Below are 15886 nucleotides of genomic sequence, written 5' to 3'. Positions count from 1 at the left end.
CACCTGATAGTCTATCCAGAAATTAAAAGATGGAACAGCATTAAGATCAGCCTGAGGTGAAGGTTTACTCAATGTGGATTATTTGGGTTAATCTATCATCATATATATCAGAACGTATGGACGTGTGTAGATCACATATGAAGAAGATTCTGTGGAAAAGCAAAAAATCCAAACCCCAACAATAATAACAATACACAAACGGCATTGCTCTGCGTTAGGGAAGTGCAGAAAACCTACAGTACAGCACCAGACATGAAGTCAGCATTCATCTTAAACTTTCATGGTGGTTCACTGACCAGCTGTTTTTGCACCATGAAAGAGCTCCACTGTCTAATGACAGATTGGTCATTAAGTAAAGGAAGGAATACTTGATCGCAGGTCAACAGACGCCTTCTTTCATTAGATGTCTCTGAAAGACTCCATAAGCAGTTTCACTTTCAGACTTTTGCCAAATGGCAGCATGGAGCTGAACATCTGCCTTGTCTCGATTTTTAAAACTAATTTACCAAAAAAAGATATTCCCTTGTCTGAGCTTCTTCCCTGCATAATCAAAACAACTTTCAGCAAGTAGCAATTCCAATTAGATTTTTTTCTGTATGTAAAACCATCATTTTATTACTTTTGCTTTAGTTTAGTTAAAGGGCACATCAACGTACTGTATATTATGCCCATTTTACACCACAAAAATGCTTAACTGAGTCATGAGGAGTGACGAAAATGTAATAAAAGCCTATGTCCATGCTGTCGAGTAGCACGTCTATAAAGAAACTAGTGAGTGGAAAAGTGTGTTTTATAAGCTCCATATACAAATATTTTATTGCCATTTGTGCTTTCACCAAAAAATTGTAATAACCAATTATGAATATGTTGCTAGATTAAATTGTGTAACTTTTAGGACATGTTCATCCCCACTTCTGATAAAACAGCATACTATATACTGAATAAGAACTCTGCTGATTGGTTAATTTCAGTTTCTGAAATTCAACTGAACAGATATAATCACAATATGACGTCATCTTTAACATTTCTGATTGAATAAAAGATGATAACCATTGAAAATTTACAGTACACAAGATTCACAATACTGATCAACATTAATTATAGAAAAAGACACTTGACCGAGTGAGCTCATTTACATTTAATTGATTTATAAAAGTAACAAAAATTTTCAGTGCAATAATACACAATGCAACAATATCAATATCTGCCAACAGGCACCCAGCGAATCTTCTTGTCATGACAGAGTTACTTCTATGGTTCATCTTTGGACAACTAACAGGCAAAGAAAGAAATGCAATAATTAAGCATTTGTACAGAGTACGTTGTTTTAAATGCTGGTTAAACATACTGTTAGAAGAATCTTTCAAGTCTTTAGAGTAAAGTAGATTTAGTAATGCATGATGTCTGAAAAAATAGGAATGACAAAATACTCACGATTTCATAGTCATTGACATAAGTATATTTCTGTTCTCTGTAATAGTGTTTTTTCGTCATACAAGTCAGAGAAATGCAGTCACACACCACATTTACCTGGAAAACAACACCAATCAAACTTACAGGATGAAGTTCATAACTTGAGCTTGAATATATAAAAGACAAAAGTACAGCTATCCATTCTCTACACTGCTTATCCTACTGGGTCAGTGGGAACATGGAGGCTATTGCAGCATACTTGGGACACAGGGCAGGGTAAACCCTGGACAGAATGGCTGTCTACCACACTCATTCACACTATAAATGATTTAGAGATGCTGGTCTTTAGAATAGAGAAAGAATAATGGAGTATCTGAAACCCCCGAGGCACAGAAAGAACAAGCAAACTCCACACACACATGGCAAATCAAACCCCAAACCTGAAGATGTGAGACAATCATGCTAACCATAAAGTCACTGTGCTCCATACAGTACTGTAGATACAGAATTATACTTGGACTTCTATTTGCAACTGGTTAATAACCAAGAGGCTAAAGTAACTCTGAGAGAACTGGAAAGAACCTTAGCTTGGGAGAAATTATTTACAGAAAAACAATAGCCTGGAGAGTTTTATTGAAAAGTGTTGAGCCTTATGAAATCCCAGAACGAATGTTAGGAACACAATTAGAGAGCAAACATTTCAACAAAAAACATTTTCACCTGTAACATAATACTGTGTTTGGCAGAAACCCAATACTGCTCATCACCCTGTGACATGCGATAGATTTCTATTCTGTTTCTGTGCTTCTTTAAAGCTGCTTTGAGACAATGTCAATGGTTAAAAGTGCTATACAAATCAACTGAAAGGAATTCAATTGAATGCCATCCTCCAGCATGGTGGTAATAGCATCAGAAAGCCTTGGCTCCTTAATTAAATCAATGTCTAATTTCATCCATTTCTGCTTACAGACTTTTGAAATACTTACACAAAGCTCTGTAAGACAAAACATTTGTCCTTGGTCAGTATTCTCACTCTTTCACTTTTTTTATTGGTGTTCCACGATGAGCCAAAATTGTGCCTTTTCCCCTTTTTTACTTCCTCTTTTAAGATTAGTTTTGATTTCCAAATCCATACATCATCACTTACCAGGCCAAGGAGTGCTAAGCCAGCCCCGATGTTCAGCAGTGTTGGGATAATGTTGAATTTCCCTGCCTGTATTAGCAATAAAGATGAATTAATTTGAGAACATTAAAACAGTGCTTGTTTTTAGTAGACCTGAGAGAAAGACTCACAGTTCCAAAGACCATAACATCAAAGCGGATGCCGTAGCCTTTGATTAACGTCCTGATCTCTTGGCCCTCTGCATTATTGAAATATTTTGCAAACCTGTCATTTTGGACAGTGGTATTAAAAGAGAAACATAGCAAGAAAATACAGCTATTGTGCAATAAACACCAGTGATACATTTCTCTAAACTATTATTATATAGCAAACCTGAAGTTGTATCCTAGCGCAACGTTGTCTGGATCCTTATTATCTAATCTGCGGAATGTATATTGAGGGACACATGACTTTTCGGACAAGTCCAGATCACAGTCCCAGCGGATCTGCACTCCCATCACTCCCCCCTGTGAACCGAGTTTAATTCATTAACGTCAACAATATTTTCAGTTATTTCCAAAGGCAAGTGATCATTGATGTCCTATTTACTGAGTAATAGGATATCGACCATCAAAAATCATCATCATCATTGTACAGTATGACTTTTTTTTTTTTTAGTTGTAGTGCAGTTTTGTTTACTTTTAAATCTCAACCATGCTCATTTATTTTCTCACATAATATTTGCTTAAATATAATCAACATGAATTATATCTTCTACCTGAACTGCCATGGTTTGGAAATCCTCATTACCCTCAGACACGATGTCTCCAAGTCTAAAGATTGGGCAGTCTGGATCTGTTTTACGGTTAAACACACACTTCGACAAGTAGGTGCTGTTTACATGGGACAGTATGTTTCTTCTGTATAAAGAAAAAAATGCTGAGCTTCTGAATTCAAGTCATAGAATATTGTGTTTATAATGCTGAAATATTGTAATGCATGTAGTCAACATACTTGTTGAATTTAAATTTGGGGAATTGAATGCTGTTTTTTATTAAGACAGTGAAGTTTTCTGCTTCTGCCAGCATTGGAGGTCTAGGAGCGAAAAAAAAATTAGTTTGTGATTACAAACATTCATATCTTTTATTTTTCATTAAAAAAAAAATAATCAATTGCGTAGGCAATACTACCTGCTGTACCACTACCCTGCCTAATTTTATTTAGAATTTCATGTAAATAAATAATAAAATCTAAATATACACAGAAATTACAAGACCACTACTGACTAGGATCATTTCAGATGTCCACATCTCCATTTTCTTTATGATAAGACTAGACCAGTGGTCTTATCAACCAATCTTATCTGGAAAAAGCTGGTATGTGTGCAGGTTTTCATTCCATCTATGCTGGAGCAACACTTGTGTCTATAAAAAGCCAATGATCATCTCGACTGTAAAGGAAACCCTGCACCCACACTAATCGTTTGCAGAAAAGACACCACTGGTTTAGACAAAAACAGTAACAATAAAATCATTTGTGCTCTATTAGGCAATGCCACATGAAATCACATAATTTTGTGGCTTTTTGGGACGAGTTAGAGTTTCCAAGTAATATATGATGTTCAAGCAATGATGTTGATTGTATGTAAAAAAAATAAATAAATAAATTCAACATGATGTACAAAATGTATCTTATCAGCAAAAATAATATTAAGAGGAATTTACTTTGGAGGATTGTTGTCTTTCTCCAGAGGACACCAGGCATACACCTCACAAGTCTTCTCGGTCTCTGAAAAGTTCACACACCTGCCAGTCTGCACTCCTTAAAGTCATAAAAAAAAATAAAAAGCATTGCATAAACTGCAACAATCCACACTCAATACAATAATGAAGCAACACAACTTGTCTTACAGGTTAACCCAGGTTATATCTGTATCCTGGGCTTCCCTGGGTAGTGGTAAAGTATCTCGTTTGTTTGTTTCCTTGCAGAGTTCTGAAGTTGTCGGCTCATGACTAACTCACCATGTGCGTAGACTACATGTGGGTAAACACAACCTCTGGCTATCCTCATCAAGCCAGAGTGATCCTGTATTCAGTTGCGGAACCCTAGGTACCTACTTATTCTTATGCTGTATTTCATTTTCATACCAACAGAATTCCTAGGAATTGGTGAATGAAGTAATATTTAATGTAAAATCTGGTGAAGGTAGACTGTGAGCACTATGATGCCACTTTTCCACGTGTGCCCAGGAGGTATCCATAGACGATATATAACAGAAGAAGGCACTCACACTTTTAGAAAAAGGATATCTTCACTTTATGCAGTGGAGGCCTTTTATGGCGCTCCCATAGTACAGGGAGTGTGTTAGTGATCCACCAGCATACAGTTACTTCTGTATGACACTTTAGAGCCTTCACTGGAAACTGGAATACATACCACAGTAACAACATCTTTAGAAGAAAACCTGGGTGTAGACAAAATGTGGCATGTGTGAACTCTGGTCCCAAGTGCAGACTCCAGGTGCTGACCAATAATGTTTGCAATTCATTGTCATCTGGCTCTAATGATGGTCATCAAAATGTTATCTGTACATTTTCATGCTTTAACTGTTTAGCAATAACTCCAGATTCACTGCTGGATCACCATCCTGCAAAGAGGTCAGAGATATTCCACATTCTTGAGAAAAAATCTGACTAGTGTATGTGCTCCAGCAGCAGACAAGTAGTACTTGGCGAGCAGACAATTCGGCCACATTTAGGGACACCAAGAAAGGAAAGACAGTTTTAAGTGACCAGTGTTCAAAAAACACTTTTTACAGTATAATAAATGGCCCAGTGTTTCACCCCACAGTGACCAGGTAGATGCAAACTAGACATCTGTGCATCTACACACAGATCAAACTACATTCTTCTGCAGGTGTTCTTTATTAGCCAAAACTACCTAGCTTTAAAATTTTTTATCCCTGTGTACATGAATGCTGAAAGGCTGCATCAATCTAATAAGTAGGGAACTTACTAGTACAACCTCAGCATCAATTCAATTTTTGTGTGTCTGTGGCAATTGATGTAGAAAAGCCACTCTGATATTGTTGGTAGCCAATAGTAGCCATGATCTCTTTCGTGGTTCCTAAAAAAAGGAAGCCATTTTGAGTAAGCGGTGTCGCTAGTTTCATTGTTGTCCGATGCACATCAAATGGAATAGAAAAGTCTATTCTTAGCTTCCTCTTTAGCAGATATCAGTCAGTATATATTGAATTTTTTGTGGTGGTTGACAAGGAACTATGTAATTCCAGAAACAATTCAGAAAGCCCTCTGTACCTTTGACATTCTGTCCTGAATAACTCCCAACCATTTGCTGCTTGGTTTCTGACCCCCAGCTTTGCTGGAATAGCATGTTTGTGTCTATTACTCACCTGAAAGAATCAGTATCGACAACTGCCAAGCACTTTAGAGTTCTTTGGAGTACTATTTGGGTTTGTTCCTTCTGAGTTTGATTTCCAGGTATTTAGTAGAGATGAGCCGGATACTCGGCTGAAATGAGTATCCGGTACGGATAAAGCACTTCTGCCGAGTACGAGTATTACACGAGTAATACGAGTCAATATCTGTGCTCGGATTGAATGAAAATCATCATTGGGTAGCTGATTGTGTCAGCGTCCTGTGATAAGCTAGTCACAGCACCCCTCCCCTACACACATACAGATGTATTGTGTTGCTGTGTCTCGCTCTGCTCACTCACAGTCACACACAGAACAGCTCTCTGTCTCTCCCTCAGTCACTCGGGTTCGCGGGTCTTTTCCGTTAAAGTTTAGGGTTTCTTCAGCTTTTTACTTCGGGTTGTAACGTTAATAATACGTACTTACTAACCAGTAGAGTTCTGGTAAACGTGGGTTCGTTCAGACGTGGTGCTTGCTTGGTAGAATGCGACTCGCATTGCGTCTCTGCCTGTCGGAGATTTTTTTCCTTTTTTAAACCTTCAGCTGTCTCTAACCAGTAACCAGACACTGAGTGTCTGACACGTTTTTGCTGTATTTCATAAAAACATAAAGGTAGTAAGCTAGTGTTATAAATATTACAAATTAATTATTAGTGGTTAAAGCCCCGCCCATTTCAAGACAAGCCCCACCCACTCAGAGTGCGGATACAGATACAGATAATTCATATGGTTAACAGATACGGATACAGATACAGATAATGCTGTACTCGCTCATCCCTAGTATTTAGTGCATCCGGTGTTGGGATATCCCTGGTGGTCCAGCAGCAGGATCCTACACCCTGAGCTAATTGGTGAGCAGAGAACCAACTCAACCACCAAGGGATCTCGAAGTGCCTGCCTCAAGCCCGTATAAAAATGGGAGGGTTGCATCCGGCGTAAAATCTGTGCCAAACCACAATATGCGGATCGAATCTGCTATGGCAACCCCGTACAGGGAGCAATGGAAGAACAACAATTGCATGCTTAGGCAAATGTACAATTATTTAATTGAATGGACATAATTACTAAACACAATTATTTAAATTCTAATGATGGCCTAAAATGTACCTAAAAATAACCTAAATGTTTTAGACAGAAGGAAACAATGATCTACACTAGCAGTGCTTGTCAAGTACCATGAAATGGACCAGGACACTAAGGGTCAGTTTCACTAAGCCTGTCTTAATATCAGCCTGCAGTTCACTGCCTACTGACAATCTGCACTACTATATTACCGTCAGCTCATCAGAAAGCTCCAGACTGGGTGAGTTCATTATTCATGTTTACAGAATGAGGAACAGCCACATAGTCTGTTTCTGTATATGAGGTGGTTGTAGGCTGTTAGGCTCCTCTGAGTCCTGCACTTCATTGTGTTGCACCTAACAACTTTTTCATCTGTCTCATGCCAAAAAGCCATAAAACTCTTTATTCCAGCATAATAATGAAAAGGTGTGCACTTTGCTCCATTTTAGGTCCTGGTGCAACATTGTGATAAAGAAGCTTACGTTTTTCTTTCTAATGGCTAAAGGTATAGCTATAGGACTTCACATCCTATAATGGGGCTGTCAGCAGTGAATAAACAGCAGTATTTTACATAGACTGTGAGCCTTAGATCATTGTCCATCATCCAAGCAAGGCTTGGAAGAACAGGTTGCATTTCTGACCTAAAGATAGGAATCTTCAGCAATTATTTTGCTATGAAACAACAAACAGAAATTTGCAACAAAATCATGAAATATTTAGGTTTTTGTGCTGTAGCTGGAATGTTTTACAGGTTACCCACAAGATCACAGTCATAAAATGACATGAAGAAAAAGATGAGAATAATAGTGATATTTTAAGAATCTCTCAGGGCTTTACCATTTCGGCGACTGTCATGAAATCCTCTCTTACAGTCTCGAGCTGAGACACATGATGTTTCAGGTCCAGGATTCTACAAGACAATTTGTAGAATATAAATAGAAATAAAGTTTAATCTGAATAAATATTGAAATGTTCTGCTTTTTCATTAATGCGAAACGAATGTATGTGTAATAAATAACATATCATTTGAAATGTTCTGGAACTGAGATGACTCAGTGACTTTTTCACTGGAAATGTGGACTACTGCTCATATCCATTTATATTTTAACATTTCATTTGATTGATCTTTTTTCTAATCGCGTTTGTTGTTGTTTCTTACTTTTGCATCAGAGTTTCATTCATTCATTCATCTTCTACCGCTTATCCGAACTACCTCGGGTCACGGGGAGCCTGTGCCTATCTCAGGCGTCATTGGGCATCAAGGCAGGATACACCCTGGACGGAGTGCCAACCCATCGCAGGGCACACACACACTCATTCACTAACGCAATCACACACTAGGGACAATTTTCCAGAGATGGCAATCAACCTACCATGCATGTCTTTGGACCGGGGGAGGAAACCGGAGTACCCGGAGGAAACCCCCAAGGCACGGGGAGAACATGCAAACTCCACACACACAAGGTGGAGGCGGGAATCGAACCCCGACCCTGGAGGTGTGAGACAAACATGCTAACCACTAAGCCACCGTGCCCCCAGAGTTTCATTCTTGAACTTTCATTTCTTAATTTTCAGTACATTTTTATTTATTACTATTTTTGTCAGTTTCAAGTAATTTCAGTGAACATTGTGGGGTTTTTTTAATGGAAAGGTACCAACAATTTTGTCCACGTGTGTACACATGCACATAAACAAAGGTATCCAAATACTTATATTCCCACCCTGAATATTTCCACTCAGACACCTGGGGCCAAATTTGATTACACTTTTTCTACAGTGGGAGGAAATCAGAGGACCCCAGAGAAACTCCCCACAAATCTATAACCCAAATTCAGAAACTGGGGACCGTGGAGCTGTGAGGTATCAACACTAGTCAAATGTGCCACTGTGTCACTACTACATAACTTTCATATCCAGAGATTTTCCAACAGAACTGAGTTTACAAATAATCAAATCTATTTAGAAATGTGTAAAATCATTGTGAGAGACTAGCATGCAAGCAGTTTCTATCCACAATATCTCACTTCCTTTTTGATAAGAACTAAGGAGTTAAGCCAAGTCAAACAGCATGCACAGTGTAGACTGTGTTCTACTCACCCTTTTGCTACATCCTGCCAAAAGACAAGAATCACACAGCACATAGATATACACAATCACAAAGTTAACTAAAGATTATGGTACTGTGTTAGATATTATTAATATGATTACTGGATTATCACACATTGTGCATCAGTGATCAGGAATAAAAACCCACCTCAGCACATCGTGACTGTGTTTGGTTTGGTGTGATGTTCAGGTTCGTCAACACAAAGAATGAATTCTCCTCCTGACAAAGAAAACACACATACAATTCAATCACAAAGGCCACATTTATCTAGAGACTGGCTTAAATCTGCCTCTTTAAAAGGAACACAATCGATTTCTTACAGACCAATAAACATGACAGAACAGTTAAACTGTAGTGGAGCACATTCTAGTAACAATAGAATGCAAAGAAATGGATCTAATTACACTCCAAAATATTAGATTAGATGTATAGTTCATCAACTTCAGTATAGTTCATCAACTTCATGGTCTTTAATGAAGATATACAATTTTCTTCATTCTGAAAGGTGAAGCAGGAATCGTGATCAACTTGGTATTAAATGGGATGCCCTGGGTATGGGGGAAAATTCAGTGCCACAGAGAAATCATTCTGGTAAAAACAAAATAGTATTGCTTTTCTTTAGTGACATGCAGAAAACATACCCCACTGTGAAGTATAACACCGCTGATTTTTTTTTAAAGAATTAAATGCTAAACTTGATGTTATGCTACATTCATACATCCAGCAGTTTTATTGTTGCAAGTCTCGAGCAGTTGTACTACAGGGTAGTCAGTAGTTCTTACTACTGATTGTCATAGTAATCATTTTTATCAATGGGTGGTCCAGCTACTGTTCCAAATTAATTTTTCTTGCAGCTAAAATAAAATACCATGAAGGGAGATTTGGTGTTTATGTATAAATTTAACCAGTTTATATCTGAAGGAAAACTTTGTTGCCTTTGTTATGGATCACATGCATTCTACTGTCTTCAATTCCGTAGCTAGTTCCTCCACATTTGCACAAAGTAAAACCATCACAAATTTGTCACGGCACGTCACTACTTTTATACCATGTGTGAATGAGGCATTCAATCACCAAGCTTCTCAGACTTAAAATACTTAAAATACTTGCAGGCCAGAGCAGGAGCTAGGCCCTTGTGCAAAATGACTTACATTTTACCTCATTTTAAGGGCTTTGCTCAGTGGCCCAGCAATGGCAATTTGGTGGAATTGGGATTCAAACTCACAGCTTTCTGATCAGTAGTACAACACATTAACCACTAGGCTACCACAATCCCACACCACCACACCAACCAGTGGAAAAAGTTCAACAGTTCACACAGATCTATTAGATGTGTACCTGTTAGTGCATGTGCTCCCACACCCCTATTTTACAAAGGATGGGAAAAAGAATAGTTTCTTAGATGCGTCACAATTTTTCTCATCCTCTGATGAACAAAATTCCAGAATTTGCTTTTACATGAATGAATTAAGTCTTAACATCAAACATGTCTAGTTCTTTTCATGATAGATCGAAAATTATTAATATTCCATTTTAGAAGCCTTATATTTAGGAGTCTAATAATAATAATAATAATAATAATAATAATAATAATAATAATTTGTGGTCACATTGCAGAAGAGCCACAGCTTGATTAAACACAGAGTATAATTTTGAAGCACCCTGAATCAAATTCATTCCCACTCCTTTATCCTGCATTCCAGTGCTGTCTTACACACTCCTTTTCATCCTTTCACTGTCATAAAGAGCTTTCTAAGCTCTGATAAGCTGTGTATGATGAGAAATATATTTTATAACATTATTACATGATTAGTGATGTAATAATTTATGAGATATCATAAGCTGAGTGCAGTATGAAGGACAGTAGAGCAGCAGCACATTGTTACACAAATTGTGAAACAACATCATTTGTCTGTCCAAAGATATATGCTTTCATATATGTGGGGTTTAAGATTAGCTTCCTTTGGGGAACAAAAGAATGAAATAATTTAACTGAGTTTGTTCAAATAATAATAAATATTTTATGTGGTATGTTCAAAGTGGTTTTATGTACCCAGCTAATTATCCCTATAAAAAAATTATATATATTATATATAATTATATATATTACAAATTATATATATATATAGTTCTTAGCACATTAACTGGTTACCAAGCTGAAGGGGAAACTGAATCCAGTTTCACCATATTTAAAAAAAAATACTGCTTCTGCTAGTGGTGAATAGTGAATAGAGGAAGTTTACAGTGGAGGCTAAAATCAATACTGGAACACAGGGCTTGTTTTACCACAGTCCAGGATGTTTAGCTAAGTTCTTCACGGTACCTTTTCTTTCTTAGAACAACGGACTACCTGAGGGGGGACAATGTAGTCGGCCTCATCCCAGACGCGCAGGCCCAGGTCCGTTGTGTTGGTCAGTGCTAGACCTTTCACCTTGGTAGTGACTGAGCTGATGACAGAGTCAGTGTCCTGGTAGCCTTTCTTCAGAATACACACATATCTGTGCAAGGAGATTTATTTCAGAAGGCAGACATTAGAACACCCCCCCCCACACACACACACACACACACACACACACACAAACACACACACAATATAATCAACATTAAAGCTACATAGCCCCACAGAACCTTACGTTTTTATAGACAGACAGATTGATTTTTGGACAGCTTTGGCCTTTGGAATATTTTTGCCCCATTCAGAATTAAACACATTCTTGTACTAGACTAGCTGTTTGCTCCGCAACCTTTGTTTATCTGGATGCCGAAGATCAAGGTGCAAGAAATCCAATGGAAAGAAAGCAGGATTCAGCTTCTAAATAAAAGTAAAACTTGCACTCTCTCATCATGTCCAATTCAAGGTCTCTGACCATTAAAATGGATGAGATCTTAAAGGTAACTAATGGGGAATATACAAACTGTAGCCTCACATTAACTTGGAGATAACTGGGGTCACAGTTAGGATCATGTTATTTGATTTAGTCAGTGTTTTTAACACTGCCTCACAGACTACAGATTAATTTGTCCTGAATTACGGACTATCTGACCAACAGACCACAGTTTGTAAGACTCCACAACTGTGTGTCAGAAATGTCTATGCACTTGAGTACCTCAGGGAACATGCTGTCTTCCTTTCTCTTCACTCATTATACACTGGACTTTCAAGAAAAATAACACCTGTAGAAATGATTACTTGTGTATTGTAGGGTGCAGTCACAATAAAGATAAATTAGAGTACAAGAGGCTGGGGGAGAACATTTGTCTTATAATGCTGGGAAAAACCTCCAGCTCAAGAAGCACTACAGATTTCCAATGTGTAATGAAGCCCCTGAAGCCAGCAGTCTCAATCAAAGGTGAAGAGATGGAGATGGTGATTTTTGAAAAGTACCTCGAGATCTGCCTGAAAAAAAGGACTGGACTGAAATGACAGAAATGCCAGAGCTTTTCTCAAGAGTTTCAGGTTTTTTGGTCTGGATTGTAGACTGCGTTCTCTTCTACTGTGGGCTGCATCACTACAGGGGTCACCAACCTCAGTAGAAATAGATCATCACAAATCGGTTGTTCCCATCAACCAATCACTGATCACCATTGTTCCCATCAACCAATAATTTATTACCTTTTTTAACAAATAAATGATAATATTCAGTTTTTTTTATTTGAATAATACCATATATTGTATTCTTACATATATCAGAACCATATATGCAATCATGAAATGCGAATAATTTTAAATAATGAATATAATATTAGTAAACATGCAAATTATTCCATGGCATTAGACCGAATATATAATACTGAATATGCAAATAAGCCCATGACATTAGACCAAATATATAATACTGAATATGCAAATTAGTCCGTGGCATTAAACCGAATATATAATACTGAATATGCAAATTAGTCCGTGGCATTAAACCGAATATATAATACTGAATATGCAAATTAGTCCGTGGCATTAAACCGAATATATAATACTGAATATGCAAATTAGTCCGTGGCATTAAACCGAATATATAATACTGAATATGCAAATTAGTCCATGGCATTAGACCGAATATATAATACTGAATATGCAAATTACTCCATGGCATTAGACCGATTATATAATACTGAATATACAAACTAGTCCGTGGCATTACACCGAATATATAATACTGAATATGCAAATTAGTCCGTGGCATTAGACCTAGTATATAATACTGAATATGAAAATTAGTCCGTGGCATTACACCGAATATATAATACTGAACATGCAAATTAGTCCATGGCATTAGACCGAATATATAATACGGAATATGCAAATTAGTTCATGGCATTAGACCGAATATATAATACTGAATATGCAAATTAGTCCGTGGCATTAGACTGAATATATAATACTGAATATGAAAATTAGTCCGTGGCATTAGACTGAATATATAATACTGAATATGAAAATTAGTACGTGGCATTAGACTGAATATATAATACTGAATATGAAAATTAGTCCGTGGCATTAGACCGAATATATAATAGTGAATATGCAAATTAGTCCATGGCATTTAAGCGTCTGGTCTATTTTAAATATATGTAAATAATCAAACATACACTGATATTTAAAAATGACACTTACCCAACAATGTATGCTATTACCAGAGCCTGGCCTAAGCGGTAAATAGCTCCCACTTTCTTACTCTGGATCACTAAGATTTTAGGAGTGGAATAGTCGAAGAAACACCGAGTGACTGAAGAACACACCATTATGTCTCTCTAAAAAACTTCCCCAGTGTAATTAGCTGAATATCTTGTCTTGTGACAAATACACACAATTTCCTCTCCTTTCCTTCGTGAAAAAAGTCACATGTTTAGTCACTAATTAACACAAAGTGCGCTAACACACACCGAGAACTAACATGTCCAGCTGAACTGATTTTTCCAGACTGGGATAACTTCCTTTACCGTTAATACAAACATACTTTCGGTTTCGATTGGAGAGAAACAGTTTTAAGGAGAACTTGTGATACATATGAAATGTGCCCTTATACAATTGTACTTATTTTTACTACTTAAATTCACCAAAACTTCCTAATCCCTAACATTTAAAGATCTTTAATGAAGCCTGGAAAATGAATGAAGGCGGCCATTTTGTTTGACTTCAACCGACAAAAAAAAAGAGTTTTCCTCCACACTGTCCAGCATTTGGCTCATTTTGTTATTCGAATTTTCAGTTCACGTTGAATCACTACTGAAGTGGCAAAATGTCGTCGGTAGATGGCGATATTTAGTGATTGATACAATCAGAAATACAAGTGGAAGTTTCTAGACTGGAAAAGTCAATCACCAGACCTTAACCCAGCTGAACGTGTGTTTCACCTCCTCATCACAATCACCAGACCTTAACCCAGCTGAACGTGTGTTTCACCTCCTCATCACAATCACCAGACCTTAACCCAGCTGAACGTGTGTTTCACCTCCTCATCACAATCACCAGACCTTAACCCAGCTGAACGTGTGTTTCACCTCCTCATCACAATCACCAGACCTTAACCCAGCTGAACGTGACGTGTGTTTCACCTCCTCATCACAATCACCAGACCTTAACCCAGCTGAACGTGTGTTTCACCTCCTCATCACAATCACCAGACCTTAACCCAGCTGAACGTGTGTTTCACCTCCTCATCACAATCACCAGACCTTAACCCAGCTGAACGTGTGTTTCACCTCCTCATCACAATCACCAGACCTTAACCACCTGAAAGTGTGTTTCACCTCCTCATCACAATCACCAGACCTTAACCCAGCTGAACGTGTGTTTCACCTCCTCATCACAATCACCAGACCTTAACCAGCTGAACGTGTGTTTCACCTCCTCATCACAATCACCAGACCTTAACCCAGCTGAACGTGTGTTTCACCTCCTCATCACAATCACCAGACCTTAACCCAGCTGAACGTGTGTTTCACCTCCTCATCACAATCACCAGACCTTAACCCAGCTGAACGTGTGTTTCACCTCCTCATCACAATCACCAGACCTTAACCCAGCTGAACGTGTGTTTCACCTCCTCATCACAATCACCAGACCTTAACCCAGCTGAACGTGTGTTTCACCTCCTCATCACAATCACCAGACCTTAACCCAGCTGAACGTGTGTTTCACCTCCTCATCACAATCACCAGACCTTAACCCAGCTGAACGTGTGTTTCACCTCCTCATCACAATCACCAGACCTTAACCCAGCTGAACGTGTGTTTCACCTCCTCATCACAATCACCAGACCTTAACCCAGCTGAACGTGTGTTTCACCTCCTCATCACAATCACCAGACCTTAACCCAGCTGAACGTGTGTTTCACCTCCTCATCACAATCACCAGACCTTAACCCAGCTGAACGTGTGTTTCACCTCCTCATCACAATCACCAGACCTTAACCCAGCTGAACGTGTGTTTCACCTCCTCATCACAATCACCAGACCTTAACCCAGCTGAACGTGTGTTTCACCTCCTCATCACAATCACCAGACCTTAACCCAGCTGAACGTGTGTTTCACCTCCTCATCACAATCACCAGACCTTAACCCAGCTGAACGTGTGTTTCACCTCCTCATCACAATCACCAGACCTTAACCCAGCTGAACGTGTGTTTCACCTCCTCATCACAATCACCAGACCTTAACCCAGCTGAACGTGTGTTTCACCTCCTCATCACAATCACCAGACCTTAACCCAGCTGAACGTGTGTTTCACCTCCTCATCACAATCACCTGACCTTAACCAAGCTGAACGTGTG

At 38.3% G+C, this 15886-nt stretch overlaps 1 protein-coding gene across 2 annotated transcripts; it reads right to left on the bottom strand.

Moving 5' to 3' along the window:
* Positions 1–1123: 1123 nt before the first annotated feature.
* p2rx4a (purinergic receptor P2X, ligand-gated ion channel, 4a) lies at positions 1124–14113 on the bottom strand. 2 transcript variants are annotated; one of them, XM_060890243.1, is made up of 12 exons: positions 13729–14113; positions 11443–11617; positions 9267–9338; positions 7850–7922; positions 4240–4336; positions 3530–3610; positions 3294–3435; positions 2909–3042; positions 2707–2800; positions 2561–2626; positions 1435–1530; positions 1124–1272 (listed from the first exon to the last, which is right to left on the bottom strand). In XM_060890243.1, exons 1-12 carry the CDS (start codon positions 13854–13856, stop codon positions 1252–1254), a joined length of 1179 nt encoding a protein of 392 aa, XP_060746226.1. In that variant the 5' UTR covers positions 13857–14113; the 3' UTR covers positions 1124–1251. The 2 variants fall into 2 exon arrangements, with proteins under 2 accessions (XP_060746226.1, XP_060746227.1); XM_060890244.1 differs by having other exon boundaries at positions 11470–11617; positions 13729–14096.
* Between the last annotated feature and the right edge of the window lie 1773 nt (positions 14114–15886).

The sequence above is a fragment of the Tachysurus vachellii genome, chromosome 17, assembly GCF_030014155.1.
Source record: "Tachysurus vachellii isolate PV-2020 chromosome 17, HZAU_Pvac_v1, whole genome shotgun sequence".
NCBI lineage: Eukaryota > Metazoa > Chordata > Actinopteri > Siluriformes > Bagridae > Tachysurus > Tachysurus vachellii.
This window is presented reverse-complemented; position numbering and strand designations above follow the sequence as displayed.